At 33.9% G+C, this 14,432-nt stretch overlaps 1 protein-coding gene across 2 annotated transcripts; it reads right to left on the bottom strand.

Annotated features, from left to right (window-relative positions):
- Positions 1–337: 337 nt before the first annotated feature.
- Positions 338–13,220, bottom strand: LOC110620757 (villin-3). 2 transcript variants are annotated; one of them, XM_021764607.2, is made up of 24 exons: positions 12,857–13,220; positions 10,434–10,512; positions 10,144–10,243; positions 9,491–9,559; positions 9,136–9,372; positions 8,863–9,040; positions 8,568–8,700; positions 7,691–7,850; positions 7,465–7,615; positions 7,282–7,382; positions 7,022–7,180; positions 5,897–5,965; positions 5,758–5,826; positions 5,489–5,626; positions 5,093–5,221; positions 4,377–4,524; positions 4,214–4,224; positions 3,997–4,137; positions 3,488–3,613; positions 3,062–3,127; positions 2,186–2,284; positions 1,224–1,473; positions 786–1,018; positions 338–705 (listed from the first exon to the last, which is right to left on the bottom strand). In XM_021764607.2, the coding sequence occupies exons 2-24, from the start codon at positions 10,487–10,489 to the stop codon at positions 592–594; spliced, it is 2,937 nt and encodes a 978-aa protein (XP_021620299.1). In that variant the 5' UTR covers positions 10,490–10,512; positions 12,857–13,220; the 3' UTR covers positions 338–591. The 2 variants fall into 2 exon arrangements, with proteins under 2 accessions (XP_021620299.1, XP_021620297.1); XM_021764605.2 differs by having other exon boundaries at positions 10,434–10,604; positions 12,857–13,219.
- Between the last annotated feature and the right edge of the window lie 1,212 nt (positions 13,221–14,432).

Raw genomic sequence — 14,432 nt, 5'->3', positions numbered from 1 at the left:
AAAAAAAATTCACAAGAAACTTCACAGCAGCCACTGATATGTTTGATATAATGCTTTGGAAGCAATATCAAATGTGTTTATGAAGCAAGACTGTATTTATTACAAACAACAAATTTTCATTCCTCAATATTGGAAGTTAAATACAAAAACAAATACATATACTCCTCTCCTCTTAGCAAATAAAATGTAAAAAAAGAAAAAAGAAATTGTCAAAATAAATCACAATATGAGATACAATACTGACCAAATGAAAGAATATGATCTCCAAACTGCCTGTAAAAACTACAATCTGGGTATAATCATTACAAAGAGGCAGCAGAAGATTTTTTTTTTAAAAAAAAAAAAAGAAAAAGAAAAAGGAAAAAAAAAAGAGAAGGGCAAAACTCATTCTTCAGGCATAATCACAAACATATATGGATGCTAATCACAGCTAGATTCATCAAAGAGCAAAATACGGAAATGCTAGACACAGCAAGACGGGCAAGATGGACCAAGGAAGCCACAATTTCAAGAAAGCAATGAAGATGAATGAAGCCGTATAACTCAAAGAGCATAAGAAAGCAGATAAATCTTTTTTGATGGATGTGATTTCTAAAATAAGTCAACCTTTCTCTTCAGCATGTCCTGCTTCCATTTCGGCATTTTATAGAATGCTTCTTTTTTCATCCCAAAAACAGTCTGGAATTCATCCTCCGAAAGATAGGCCTGAAAACACAAATAGACAATGACTTGAAAACAAAAACACAACAAATTCATGTGAAGCAACATTCAGTAGAATCACACACCTCTCTCCGTTTAAAATCAATTCCAGTTACAGGGTTATCAGAACGAGCCTTCAATCGATCATAACTGAATGTACTTCCACTGCTTCCATTACCATTCTCTTTCTGCTCCATATCTTGTTTTGGCTCTGAATCCTCCCCAGTGCTTTCAGATACAGATGCAACCTCCTCTGTTTCCTTAACTTCAGCAGCTGCTTCAGGAATCTCCTCTTCTGAAAGTGAATTATCACTCTTCCCTTCAGTTGCAAGTGATTAAAGTCATTAGATATTTCAATTGCAGAGTCGCAGACTCATATCCATAAAATTGAAGTCAAGTTTACTTAAAGAGACGCCACAAAAGAAGAAGACAATTGTAGAACCAATGATACAGACAGATTATAAAGCAACTGTGGCACTTCACATGTAATGCAATGTCATCCAAGACAAATTTTGCTTTCTTACCAGAACAGGTAGTTTCCGGGGGAGGACTGCGGGATGGAGAGGTTTCAGGCGTTTTTTTCTTTTCAGCAGTAAGAACTGATGATAGAGCAGCTACAGCAGCAGCTCTTTGTGATCCCTGACTTGGTCGAACTGTTCTTGAAACGGTAGCTTTGAATTGAGAGGATGAATTAAATGCAGCGTTCAAAGCAGCCCAGGCTGAAGCTCTTTGTGTTGCTCCTCCTTGATTTGACCCATTGGATCTATCCTGGCGCTGGGGCACAGAATATAAGCATATTCATAGCAACCAATATTAATGAACCAACACCACCCCCACTTAATGTTATCAGGGATAACAGCTTGATAACATAAGCACTTGGTGGATGGACAGAAAGATGCAAAACATAATGACAAAGCTACATCAAATTGTGAAAAATGCACAAATAAAGATAACCAAAGCAGAAAAAGGCAATGAGCTAAAGCTCAAAGTTAGAATTGAAAACATCAATCATGCGTACAGCCACAGACATAGGTTCCTGTTGACTACATCTGCAACAAGAATGAAGAATAAAAGAACACCAAATATGTTTCAACTTGTAAATTGAATTCCACACAGAACTCAATTACACAACCCAACTCTCAGCGGAAGGTTGAAGAAGAAAATAAATGCCAAATTTTATTGGGAAAAGAACATCCCCCTCCCAAAGAAAAGAAAACTTCTGTTGTAGGACTAACAGGAAGGACAATTGTTTGAAAAACATTTAACTATTGAGAAAAGAACGAAAAAAGGCAGCATATTATTCCTGGCCAAAAAAGAGTACCATACAGAGGAAAGAAGGAAGAAGATGAAGGAAATCAAAGTAGAAGGACGAACAGAAATGGCATGTGTTAAAGAAGTTAACATGAAAAGGTAAAGGCTCATATGTCATAAAGCTAAAACACAAGCCTGAGTTCACATACTCAGCTGCATTGAACAGTTTACTTACTGTAGAAGATACTTTTCGAGTAGGATTAAATGCAGAAGATAAGGCAGCTAAAGCAGAAGCCCTTTGAGTTAGTCCCCCTTGATTTCCGTTGGACTTATCCTGTCACAGAAATGCCACACTATATCTTAGAATGAAAACTTCAAAGTGCACAAGCTAGCACATTTCATCCTCTCAAAACTACATTAGCATATCAAAGAACAGGAAATTACAACTTGAATGACAATTCATGTGTCATCAGATCTCATCATCAATGAAGATGTCTCTGAGGAGTGAACAAAATATGCCCCAGAAAAGCAGTTCTGGATGAAAATCCCATGAAAGGAAGGGGGGGAGGTGACACCTGGACATGGGAGGAGGTGGGGAGCAACACAAGAAAGAAGAATGCATACGAAGGAAAGGCCAAATTCACAAAACAAGGTGCATATACCAACATCTCTACATTCTATATCCAGGGATCTGAAAACAGATATAGGTCCCAATTCAAAACCAAATGAAAAAGGAAAATTGAGATAGACAAGGGGCTGGCTGTCATAGAAATCTGCAACAATAAATCAACAATACTGTCTCAGCTAGAAGCTCATTGAGAAGATAGTCAGATGGCCTATTTTCATAACCATTTCCTATAGTAAAAAGCTGATGCGCAACTAAATGAAAAAAGGTAAGCTGCAACAAGAAAAAGAAATGGAAAGAAAATGACAAAATGCAGAAAGAATGAAAAGAATGTCATTGCATATTGGAAGGCAATTTATTTTGTATGACAAAGACTGATTAAAGCTGTATATACAAAGACATATACGGCAAAGATTTATATTTTTTATATCCAACACCATGTTAACCAGCAGTGTTTTGTCTGATATAAATGAATAAACCATTTACCTCCACAGCATGATGTGCAAAACCAAAAAGTAACGCGGCCTTCTTTTGGAATGAGTTTCCAGAAACCTGAAATTAATGGAGGAAATTTCTAAAATATACAAACTAATAGTGAATAATAAAACAAAACAGAATATATATGACAGCGGGAAGCTAAATTCCCACACTACATGTATTCTTTCTTTCTTTCTTCTAATTTAGCTTAAAACCTTTACTTTCAAGAGTCCAATACAGCCAAAAATTTTCAACACAATCATTAAATTTCTCTTTTTTGCGCAAGCATACATTGCATCCATCCAAACTCGCTACAAACAAAACCAATACTAGATTCTTGCAGTCAATATTTACCGTGAAAATACTGATAAGAAAGCTATGAACTGTTCTACTAATTTCCAGAAATGAAATAAATCACACTGAAGCAGAACCTACCATGGCTTTTGTGGGATCCCATGAAAAATATGTTGTGAAGAATGATGGTTCATTTCCCTCGGTAACCTTGTAAAGTGGTACTTTTGGAGCCAAACCCTCGAGAGATGCAGCCATTTCTATGTATTTCTGTGAAGAATATATGAATGAGTTAAAAGAACATTTGACAAAATCTACTCGGTATAATTCAATTCTATTCAGCCTCAAACCTAATCTATTTGAGATCAGCTAACAGATCCTTCTCATTTTATTTGACTTTAGGGCTAGTCCCATAAAGGCACATAGAATATCAGACTAAAGAACAAACTGTTTTAAGAAGTATGTCATGATAATATGAAGAACAGGATATAGGAGGAGATCGAGAAGAAGAAAGAGGAAGAGAGAAAGAGAGAGGAGAAAATTAGAGAGAGAAGTACTTATTTGTATTATTCAATTCTTAGCTGATTGTAATTAGCTTGTCCCCTCTTTACATTATCACAGCTCCTATTCTTCCTATTATCATGACACAGTACCTGGCCAATGTCAAAAGCATTCTGCTTTTCTTTCGGATCGACAGATTGACCAACCCAAATGAAGACTTCAGCATGTGTATCAAGTATCAAAATATCCTCAGTCAATAGATCATCTTGGGAGAAGTTGTAAATTTCCTCAACCTGGCCAGCAGAACATGAAAGCTTCTAAGCAGCTGTATACAAAGACCTCAAGTACACTTGCAACTCTAGAACTTACCAGAAATTTTCCTGAAGAGATCCACATAGCAGCAAAATGATAAGAAGAAAAAGAAAGAGTTAGAGTTTATTTTGGCTACTTGAAAATCATCATAAGATTTCACTTCATGCAAACACAAAATTAAATTGGAGTAGCAGCAGAATTTCAGAAAATAAAAGGCCACCTTTATTGAATGAGAATGCGAACAGGTGGGGATCTCTGGCAACTTCTGGAGAAGCTTTTTTGCTGGTGTAGTTTTGTTTGCCCCCAAGTGCAAACCAGAATGCTGAGCTTTCAGTTCCCTCTTTAGCATGTTTCAAAGCAACTCCTGGCTGAAATAACAAGGTAATAAAACTTGTGTAAAAAAAAACAGCATATAATAATAGGAAAAAAGAAGCCATGAGCCTTTTCCATGATTTGGTTTAAGAGAACAAAAGGCTATGCATGAATTTCCCAATGGCAAGTAAAAAAATAACTTACATGAACTTCATTTCTTTTCCTATGTTCTCTAAGACAAATAATTAAAGAATTCTTCTCAGCAAAGTACAAATGTCAAAAAAATGCTTCAAAAAAGGATATTTAAGAGACATGTATTTTATATTGTAGATTTACCAATCCCCCCACTTAATTTGAAACAACTTGCACGGGTGCTTTTTTCTTTTTCACAAGAATACATTTTGAAAATTTTACAAATTTCGTCATCATGCTTCCATTCTCTTCAACAATTTAACTAAATTACCAAAAACAATCAGTTGGTTCCTCTTGCCAGTTGATGGAAAAATCAAATTTAATCATAACCAAGTTATTACAGCCTATTTGATAATGGCAAAGCATGATAATATTTGCAGAGACCAAATATCTTCCGATAGAGATCAAATAATAAAATTCTAATTAGCAAACCTTCAAAAATTCAGCAATTTTTGCAGATAATTGCTGCTGCTCAAAGGTACTTTGATTCCCATGCCATGTGAAAACAGAAGACCCAGATTGCAGAAGGAAGCATCCTGTAGAGTTCAATGATGCCGCAACCTAAAACAAACAATACATATGCAGACAAAAGAAACTGTTAAAATTGACTTTTATATGCAAAACTAGAAAACGTTTTAAATATCAAAGTAAACGGTCAATTCTAAAACTAAAACACAGCCTGATCACAATAGTCGATGGAAGAATAGGAAGCCAAAAACAATATTGCAAAATTATAACCACTGGAAAACCATAAAGGAAAAAAGTATGTTCATAGGGAACTTTAACAAAGTGAATCAGTGGAATTGTGGAAAAGAAGATGTTTTATACCGCATCAACTTGCACTGCCTTGTTGTTATGAACTGAAGTTCCAGATATCTGAATAAGTGCAACACAATCTGATGTATAAGTTTCATCTGTCAATCCTTTCCCTTCAATATATTTCTTGTACCCAGAGCTTAAACCGCCCTGAAGACAGAATCAATCAAATGGGACAAGGTTAGACACAGCCTCCCAACATCAAGCAAAATACTTCATGGTAGGTGTTATAATTGTTCTTAACCTATACATCATATTTTGCATAAGAATTTGATATGTACCTTGAGAACTACCATTGGCTGAAAAAGTGCGATGAATTGTGGTGGTTCCTTGCCTTGAAAAATGCGACCCTGCAAGAAGAACATATCAATGCAAATGATAGAAGTAAAATTTATGCTTTAACTACACATGGTATCATACCTGAACAGGTCTGCCTTTTAGTGAGTTGGACATTGTATTGGCCAACCTAACAGCCATCTTCTGATCCTCCTGAATAGGATGAATACAAAAGCAAAAAAGTTAATCCAACATAATCTGGCCCTAAATATAATATAAAATATCAATGATTCAAAAAATAAGCATGAATAGAAAAAAACAATCAAATACATAAAATTCTTTTTCAAGAGAAGAACATAAGCACATATCATTATATCACCACCCTAAATATAATATAAAATATCAATGATTAAAAAAATAAGCATGAATAGAAAAAAACAATCAAATACATAAAATTCTTTTTCAAGAGAAGAACATAAGCACATATCATTATATCACCATGATTCAACAACTCCTTAATTACCATACGGTGAGAGTTAGCACTTAGCAGGCATAAAAAAAAATTCCTATATGCCATAAATAAGGCTGGAAGTTATCATACAGATATGTAGTGCAGACAAAAAAAATATAGTCTACATCCATGAATAGACAGGAAATGAACAGTGCAACATAATACATCTCAAAAATCAAATACTTCATAACAGTAAAAGAACAAACTGAAAACAAATTGCCAAAATGATTGAGCCTCTTAGTCCACAGAGCAAGAAATTGACCAACTACTTGAAGCACAGATATGCTTTATCAAATGTACTGAAAAAATATATCTCAAGAATGTCGGTCCAGTGTTCAGGATGACGGAAGACCAAAAGCCGTGATGTGTATTCAGGTAGAAAAAAGAAAGCAGATCAAGGAAGCACTAATTTATACATTCTTAATTAAAAAAAAGGTGGAAATAAGGAAAAATAAGAAATGCCAACAACAATTCCAGACACCAAAGTGGTGTACTAAAATATCCAGTAGAAATGAATCACATCCAAACAAGAGCAATGGATAAACCAACATATTCCGATAAAAAAAAACTCATATCCAGACCATAAAAACCTATTGAATTTGCTTTTGTTTGCAAGTGCATAGGCAATTAGGCATGCTCTACAACAATAATAGAAGCAATTTAATAATATTACTTGTGATACTATATCTGTCTCTATGACATTATTATTAACATGTACTTTCAATCATCTTTAACACAAATACTAACAATATAATTACCTCCATGCTATCTTTCCCAAACCAACAGCACAAAAGGTAATCTTCTTTCCTATCACCTGAGTGATAGGTGTAAAGTATGATGTAGCAATCTCCACTATAAAATTTACCAATATCATCCTTAGGCAATGGTGTCTTTGCGCTACCATTGATGTACCATACCTGGAAAACAAACAATATTCAATATTTGGTAAAACAGAATAACAAGCGTTATACATCAAAGAGTTCTCAAGGCAACCATGGGATCAAAATGTCAACTAAACCTCCATCTTTCCACCTCCTTCAAGCAAAGGTGGGACTTCCTCATTAACAGGAGTACTTTTTGCCATACCCTTGACACCGACACCTTGTTGCTTCAGCAGAGCTTCATTTCATGAAATGCCAAATTTAATAATATTATCCAGAAGTACCCTAGTTTAATTCAACAATCAGGTAGTGACCATTACCTGCTACTTTCCCTCTTCCTTCCTCAGCTCCAGGAGCTGCTGACCCAGCTGGCCAGGAATCAAAGTTTGATTTGAATGAATATGTCTCATAGCCTTGAATGACCCGGGTTATATGAGTAGATTTTGGCCTGTTTTGGCTCACAATAAATTCCTGCATGCATATTTTGGAGATGACAATCCATTCATGTTAAAACAAAAGGAAGTACAATAAAATATACATATCTACCTCAGCAGCCTGACAGGCAGCTTTTCTCTCCTCCACTTGTGTTACACGGCCAACCCAAACAAATACCTCAGCACCACAATCCAGTAGATAGCATTTGTTGTTTTCTAGCAGGTCTTTGGACAGTTCACCTTCTACAACCTTCACCTCACCATCAGGATTGCTGCAGGACACAGTAAATAAGTGATTGCAAATTTAGAGCCTTATGTTAATAAATGCAGAATACACTCGTGTTCTTCCACATTAATAAAATATAATCTTTGAAGACAATGATAAAGGATTAAGAACTTCAATGAAGTCGAGTGACAATATAGCACCTTCAAGATAATCACTAGTCAATAGATGATTCATATTGTGCAGCAGAATTCCCTCCAGAAGAAAAGAATACATATTTGTTTACACTCCATGAGTTTTGAAAAATAAATAAATAAGAAATGAGCAATTTAATACAGAACAAGACATCAAATTAAGTAACCATCTAAGATTCCTAGGCTAGGCCAAGTTGCAGTGATGATCAGTTACCGGTTTGAACTTCATATATTTAATTGTGTGGAGAGTGTGATAACATCTTAACTGAACATAGTATGTTAAAACCATAAGATTCGACAAATCATTAAACAACAAAACATTCCCAAGGAATTGAAGTTGACAAAATGAATTTACCAATGGACCCTGTACAAGTAAAGAAGTTGAAAAAGATAGTAATACATGTATTTATATGCAGTTTTATAGGGTAATCCATTATCTATGAGCATATTCACATGCCCAAACATGATGCATTTACCAAAGGCACAAAAAAATAAGCATCAAAACTCAATATAAGTTTTACCACTCTGAATAGGAATGCAAGCAAAAACAGAATGTTCGAAGACAAGCTTACCTATAAAGTTTAGCTGGTGTGCTCTCTGGGATAATATCATCTTCGCTAATAACCTTTTTGCCAATTGGAGCAAACCCACCAAAGAGAACCCAAAATTCACCTGAATCTGACTCGGTATCTAATTTTCCATCATCTGGCACAGAGATAGCCATTATGCAAAACTTAGTCATGCAAAAGAATCATCCAACTGATAGGATGGGAAGAACTGATAAAAAAAGTTTGGATAAGACATGTCTGTTAAAAAGTACTCAGGAGTGGAGAAAGTATCACAAATTATAACTACTGGTGAACTTACCAACAATTGCAACGTCACATGTCCCTTCATGATACTTTTCCTTCAAAAACTGAATTACTTCTAAAGCTTTGGCCCGTTCTTGGATATTGGAATTTGCACCGTTGAACTGATAGATCTTTTTTTCAGTGTCTAAGATAAACACATCATCATGATTCAGTGAGGTCCGGGCAAAGGGAACCTGCACAAGACACGTGGAATCATATTCTGTTGATCCACTTCTGCAGCATTTGAGAACATTTAATCATGGGTCTCCAGGTTAACATAATCTGATACCTGCTTCATTCTGACAACACGTTTTCCCCTACAAACGTACAACCGTGTTTCAAATACTTCTTCCTCAGGTGTCTTAAACCCAGAAGCAACACCCCCCTCTAATGGCATGATACAAGGTTTAAAGTAGGACAAAAATTTGTCAGATTCATGGCCTTGTAGTTCTCTATACTGAACAGCACGCCCACCAAGAACTGCATCAAGTTCAACAGTTTTGATTGCTGCTGTTCCAGCTTCATCCTATAGTAAGTTATAATATTAAGTGAGATAATACTGCTTCTCCTCAAGTCTGACTCTGACTCTGAGACGATAGTTTAGAACAACTGAAAGAATTAAAAAAAATTCAGTAAAAGCACACCTGACTTGTATCTTTTCCAATCCAGAAGTGTATGTCATAGAGATAAGCACCCCCCTTGCCAGATGTTGTCTAGAAAGAAAGAAGACAGATGAGATCATGATAAAGTATATACCAATAAAAAAGTGACCACGTAATATTAGAAAAAAAAAAGACTGATAAGTGCACCCTTCAGCACAACACTCTCTCACCAATAGCCCACACCCCAGCAGTAAAATAGTTTTACTATACGCAGAATAATCCCACGAAGATCCCACAAACCTACATTTAAACTAACAGAAAAGGATGATGAATACTGAAATTGTGATATGTTATCATAATTTCTGGATTTCAAAATACCCAGGGCAGGATGCCAGCCTCAAGGGCAGGTTGATGCTTCATAACGGCTTCAAATGGTTTTTACCCCTCCCTCCGTATCAGAAAAAATGTCAGCACACAGAACAGCTTCACTGAGTAATTTGTGAGCTACTAAAACGAAACTAATGTAGATTCTTAACACCACCTAAGAAGAGAAACTACAACACTGTGAATTTCTATTCTGAGTTTCACTCATGTAAGAGATATTAGAACAAAAAATAAAAAAAGTCAAAAAAATTAATAAACAAAATAAAAGAGCATGAGACAGAGCGAGACAGAGACAGACAGAGAGATTATACCTGCAAAACAATATAAGAATCCCCCATGTAGAATTTTCCATAATCCGATTTTGGCAGTGGAACTGGCTGAAAATTCTCAATACGCCAGATTTCAGTCCCTCTAAAAAATGTTAAGTTCAACAGCAGCAAAGTGGAACCATGTCCAAGTTCCAACATTTAACAATATCAAAAGACAAATATTCACCATTGTCATATCCAGTTAAATAAAATTGAAAAGGACACTGAATAACACCCAAAGTTTAAACACCAAAACATCATTATACAAAGTTGCTCCTCGCATTAAAGGATACGGTCTTTGACCTACTCCCTGAAATGCAGGATCCAGAGCTTTTGTAGAGCTAGACATTGTCTGAAATCCTGCTTATATAACTGCTTTTTAACAGAAAATTCAAATTAGATATCGTTTATAACTCCAGCTATCTGATATCTGGAAAGTGCACAGTGCGCAGAGCCTGCTGCAACTGCAATAATAAATAATTTGTCAATTCCATTTGTTGCATATTTCAAGTACCAACCACGACATGAATAGAAACCCAAAGAGGACAATTTTACAACCATCTCAAAGAATAACAATAAAGAAGAAAAGAAAAAAAAGCACATTTGGATAGTTACAAAATAAGCAAACATTGAGTAAAAAATACAAACCCTTCATTTTTCAATTATATCTCATAAGCATCTTAATGAACCATATCTCATGCCATGTAGACTGTTTTTACTTTTATATTTTTTTTTTCAAGGCGGGGTTTGCCGCACAGTTATGGTGATTTGTCATAGGCCCTACAGGTGCATTCTACTTGCTAGCATTCTTTTAGGTACTAACAAAGCCTGCACCCAAATTTTGGTTCTTTTTCCTAACACACACTGGAATCAATCTTTCAAAAAGCTCAATGTCTTGAAATCTCCAACATTTTATTAGTATCAAATAGATACATTGTACGATTGGCATGTGATTGAAGCACGACTAGATGCAAAGCTAAAGAAAAGTCCATTCCACACAGGTATAATACAAGCACTCTACAGTGCTCAAAATTTCCCTATGAAAATAAAGATAACCCCATAAATTTCGTCCTCTTTATACTCTTGAGAACCAGCAACTATGTTGCTCCAACTTGTGTTCCCTGGTTTGCTGTTTGAATTACCAACTTTTGAATTATTTTTATCCATTCTTGCTGAAATTACAAAGCTTTTCAACATAGTTTCTAAAAACCCAAAATGACATCAACAACTTCATATTGTTAACATGATCCCTGAAGGTAGGAGAGTCCAACATATCTTACCACTATTTGTAACACATCCTACTTGTGGCATGCAAAATGTGTACATGTGGAATTACATGAACCATACCCATAAATAATTGTTAAAAGGGATCAGAAATTCATAAAACTTCAACTCTTCAATGCTCCAGCAACATGCTTTGGAAGCAATCATAAATGCAAGTCACTCATCCACTCTGGCCGCTGTTATGAAGTAATATGGATAACCAATTGAACATTAGCCCTCCATCTTGTATTCTTGATTATCTCAGGCCAGAAACTATAATGCTTCTTCCACATTTCTGATCCCGGCAAATAATATATGCAATACATAAACTAATAGTAGTCGGTTACTGGTCCATAGCATAAAACCTCACAGTTAGCCTTCAGATAGCATAATAAATATAACCACCATACCAGGAACTTCTGCCTTCTATCCAACTTCTATATATATATATTGTTTATGTTTGTGTGTATTTTGCTACCATGCCGCTTGATATCAAACTTAGTAAGGCATCAAAATGAAGCCACCACAAGAACCACAAGTGGTGTAGGATCTTCAATCAGCACATTGTGGTAAAAAAAAACGATCACATTTCTCTCGTGAATGCTTCCTTTGAACCCCAGATAATATAGAAACTGGTAAATTCTTTCACCCATAAATCCAGATTTCCCATAAGATCCATGCTGGATATATAATGTTCATATGTTACCTATGTTTTAGAGGAACAACTCAGCAATCCTTGTTTCCAACCCAAGAAATTTTGATACTTGAATAGCGATCATCAATCATGAGCTCGCTGAAAAAACTAGATATGCCCAAAACAAATTTATCAAAAACAATTAAGCAAATCATCTCAGCTTCCTAAAAGCTTCCCGCCAGCCCATCATCTGACAAGCGATGATAAAAACCTGCAATCTGAATCATATTTCGAACAACTACCCTCATCGATCAATGATCTAGTTGGTTTTTATCACAGGCAAACATCATATGATCCAAACCCAGATAACTTTTCCATGAAGTCTTGACAATGCATTGCAGGAATAACTTACTCTGATTGAAGGATTAGCTCGCATTAAATCATGATACTCTCATGTCCTCGCAAATCAATTCGCCTTATTACTGCGTATAGTGATTAAAAGAAGAAGAAGAAGAAAACAAAGCATAGTTCCTCCAAACAAAAACAAACCAAACACGTACATAAAACAGAATTTGAGAGATCAACCAGAAGAAACAATAAAAAACGGAAGAATTGACATGAACGCGAACTAAGGAAGTATAAAGAATAAGCCAAATTCATTACAATTAGATCAAAGCACAGATCAAAAAAATAAAGAAAACCCACAAATAATATAAGAAGATCAGGAATACCCAGATCATAAAACGCAAAAAATAAAGAGATCTAACATAGTTAAAACCAATCAGGCAATGAGCTGATAAAGACAACGTAAAAACATACCCAGAAATCACTCTCCGCGAGTGTCAACGCTAAGTATGACGCGAAATAGTGGGGAGAAGAGAGAGAGAAAGGAATAAGAAAGGACGAGGTGGCGATAAAGAGAGAAAGGAGGATGATATAGTGAGAAAAGGGAAGAAGAAAAGAAATGTAGAAGGAAAAGTGAATAATTGCAGTGGTGTGGGCTTCTCTCTCTAATAACTTTAGAAAGAGGAGGTGGGTTGGGCTCCTTTATGCGATTTGTAATTGTGAGATACAGAGAAAGGCTGCCTGTACCGTATGGTAATGGCTTGAGAGAGAAAGAGATGATGAACAGAGAGAGAGAATGGAAATAGAGAAAGCAGACAGACCTTCCCCGCGGACAAAGTCGTTACTTAAGCCTAAAAAGATCCGGTATCGGTGGCACCGGGCGCCGGCCATGCAGCCTTCCTCGGAGATTTACTATTTAGTTTTATCAACCCGTTCTTTCATTTTTAAAAAAGTATTAAAAATATTTTTTTTATTAATTTTAATGATTAAATATTATAAAAAAATTAAAGTATTTCTAATATTAAAAAATTAATTAATATAATTTATAAAAATTTAGCAGATTGATTAATAATTTTTTAAAAATTATAAAATTAATAATAAAATATTTAATAATTAAAATTAATAAAATAATTAATTAATAATTTTTTTAAAATTAAAAACCGATAACAATTTTTTAAATATATAAATAGTAAATTTTTTTACACCGTTTATTATTGTTATTCTTTTCAACTCACTTATTTCAAGTAAATTTATTATTATTTTAATTTTTTTAATAAAATAAATCATCCTTCCTTAAATTTATCTTTATTTTTACCCGATTAAACTATATTAATGTAATTAAAATAATAAATTACAGTTAATATTTTTCTAATATGCTCTCGCTTATATAATTAAAATCATATTATCAAATTATTACCATAAAAATTAATATATTTTATTTTATAAATAATAACAGTTTAGTAAAATAATGAATTCACTATTAATTTAGAATAATAACATATTTTATAAATGTAACGGTATGATATAATTTATTTTATAAACAAATAATTTAAATAATTTTTATAAAATTATGTATAAATTAAATTTTTAAATAAAAATATTATAAATTAAAAAATAATTTTTTTCATTTTAAATAAATTTTATGAATTTTCTAATTTCAAACAATGGAATATGAAATGGATACAAAACAAAACAAACATAAGGTCTTCTACAGTACTATAAGTTCATACATAATGTTGAGATTATTGCGAGTGATATTCGGTTCAAATTAAAAAATTAGTAATTTAAATTAATTTTAAAATTTGGTTGTTTTTTTATTTATTTTTATTTGATTTAATTTTTAATTTTAAAAATTTTAACTATTTCAGTTTGATTCGATTTTTATCAAAAAAAATTAAAATAATAAACCGAACCGATTAGTGATAATATTATATTATTTTTAATAATATACATATATTAGATCACCATTAATATTGAAATATTTAATTAGATTTTAGAATATCAAAAATAAAGTGTAAAAATAAAAAGTCTATTAAAAAATTCAACCGAT

Source organism: Manihot esculenta, chromosome 8 (genome assembly GCF_001659605.2).
Source record: "Manihot esculenta cultivar AM560-2 chromosome 8, M.esculenta_v8, whole genome shotgun sequence".
Taxonomy (NCBI): Eukaryota; Viridiplantae; Streptophyta; class Magnoliopsida; order Malpighiales; family Euphorbiaceae; genus Manihot; species Manihot esculenta.
Note: the sequence above shows the minus strand (reverse complement) of the source record. Positions and strands in the feature narration are given on the sequence as shown.

What these genes read in the sequence shown, in the direction of transcription:
- LOC110620757 (XM_021764607.2), bottom strand. Translation starts at nt 10,489, where the DNA reads ATGTCTAGCTCTACAAAAGCTCTGGATCCTGCATTTCAGGGAGTAGGT. An exon ending in AGGCAGTGCAAGTTGATGCG is followed by an intron (nt 5,222 to 5,488) that starts GTATAAAACATC and finishes TGTTTGTTTTAG; the next exon opens with GTTGCGGCATCATTGAACTC. An exon ending in TTGCACATCATGCTGTGGAG is followed by an intron (nt 2,285 to 3,061) that starts GTAAATGGTTTA and finishes TTTCTGTGACAG; the next exon opens with GATAAGTCCAACGGAAATCA.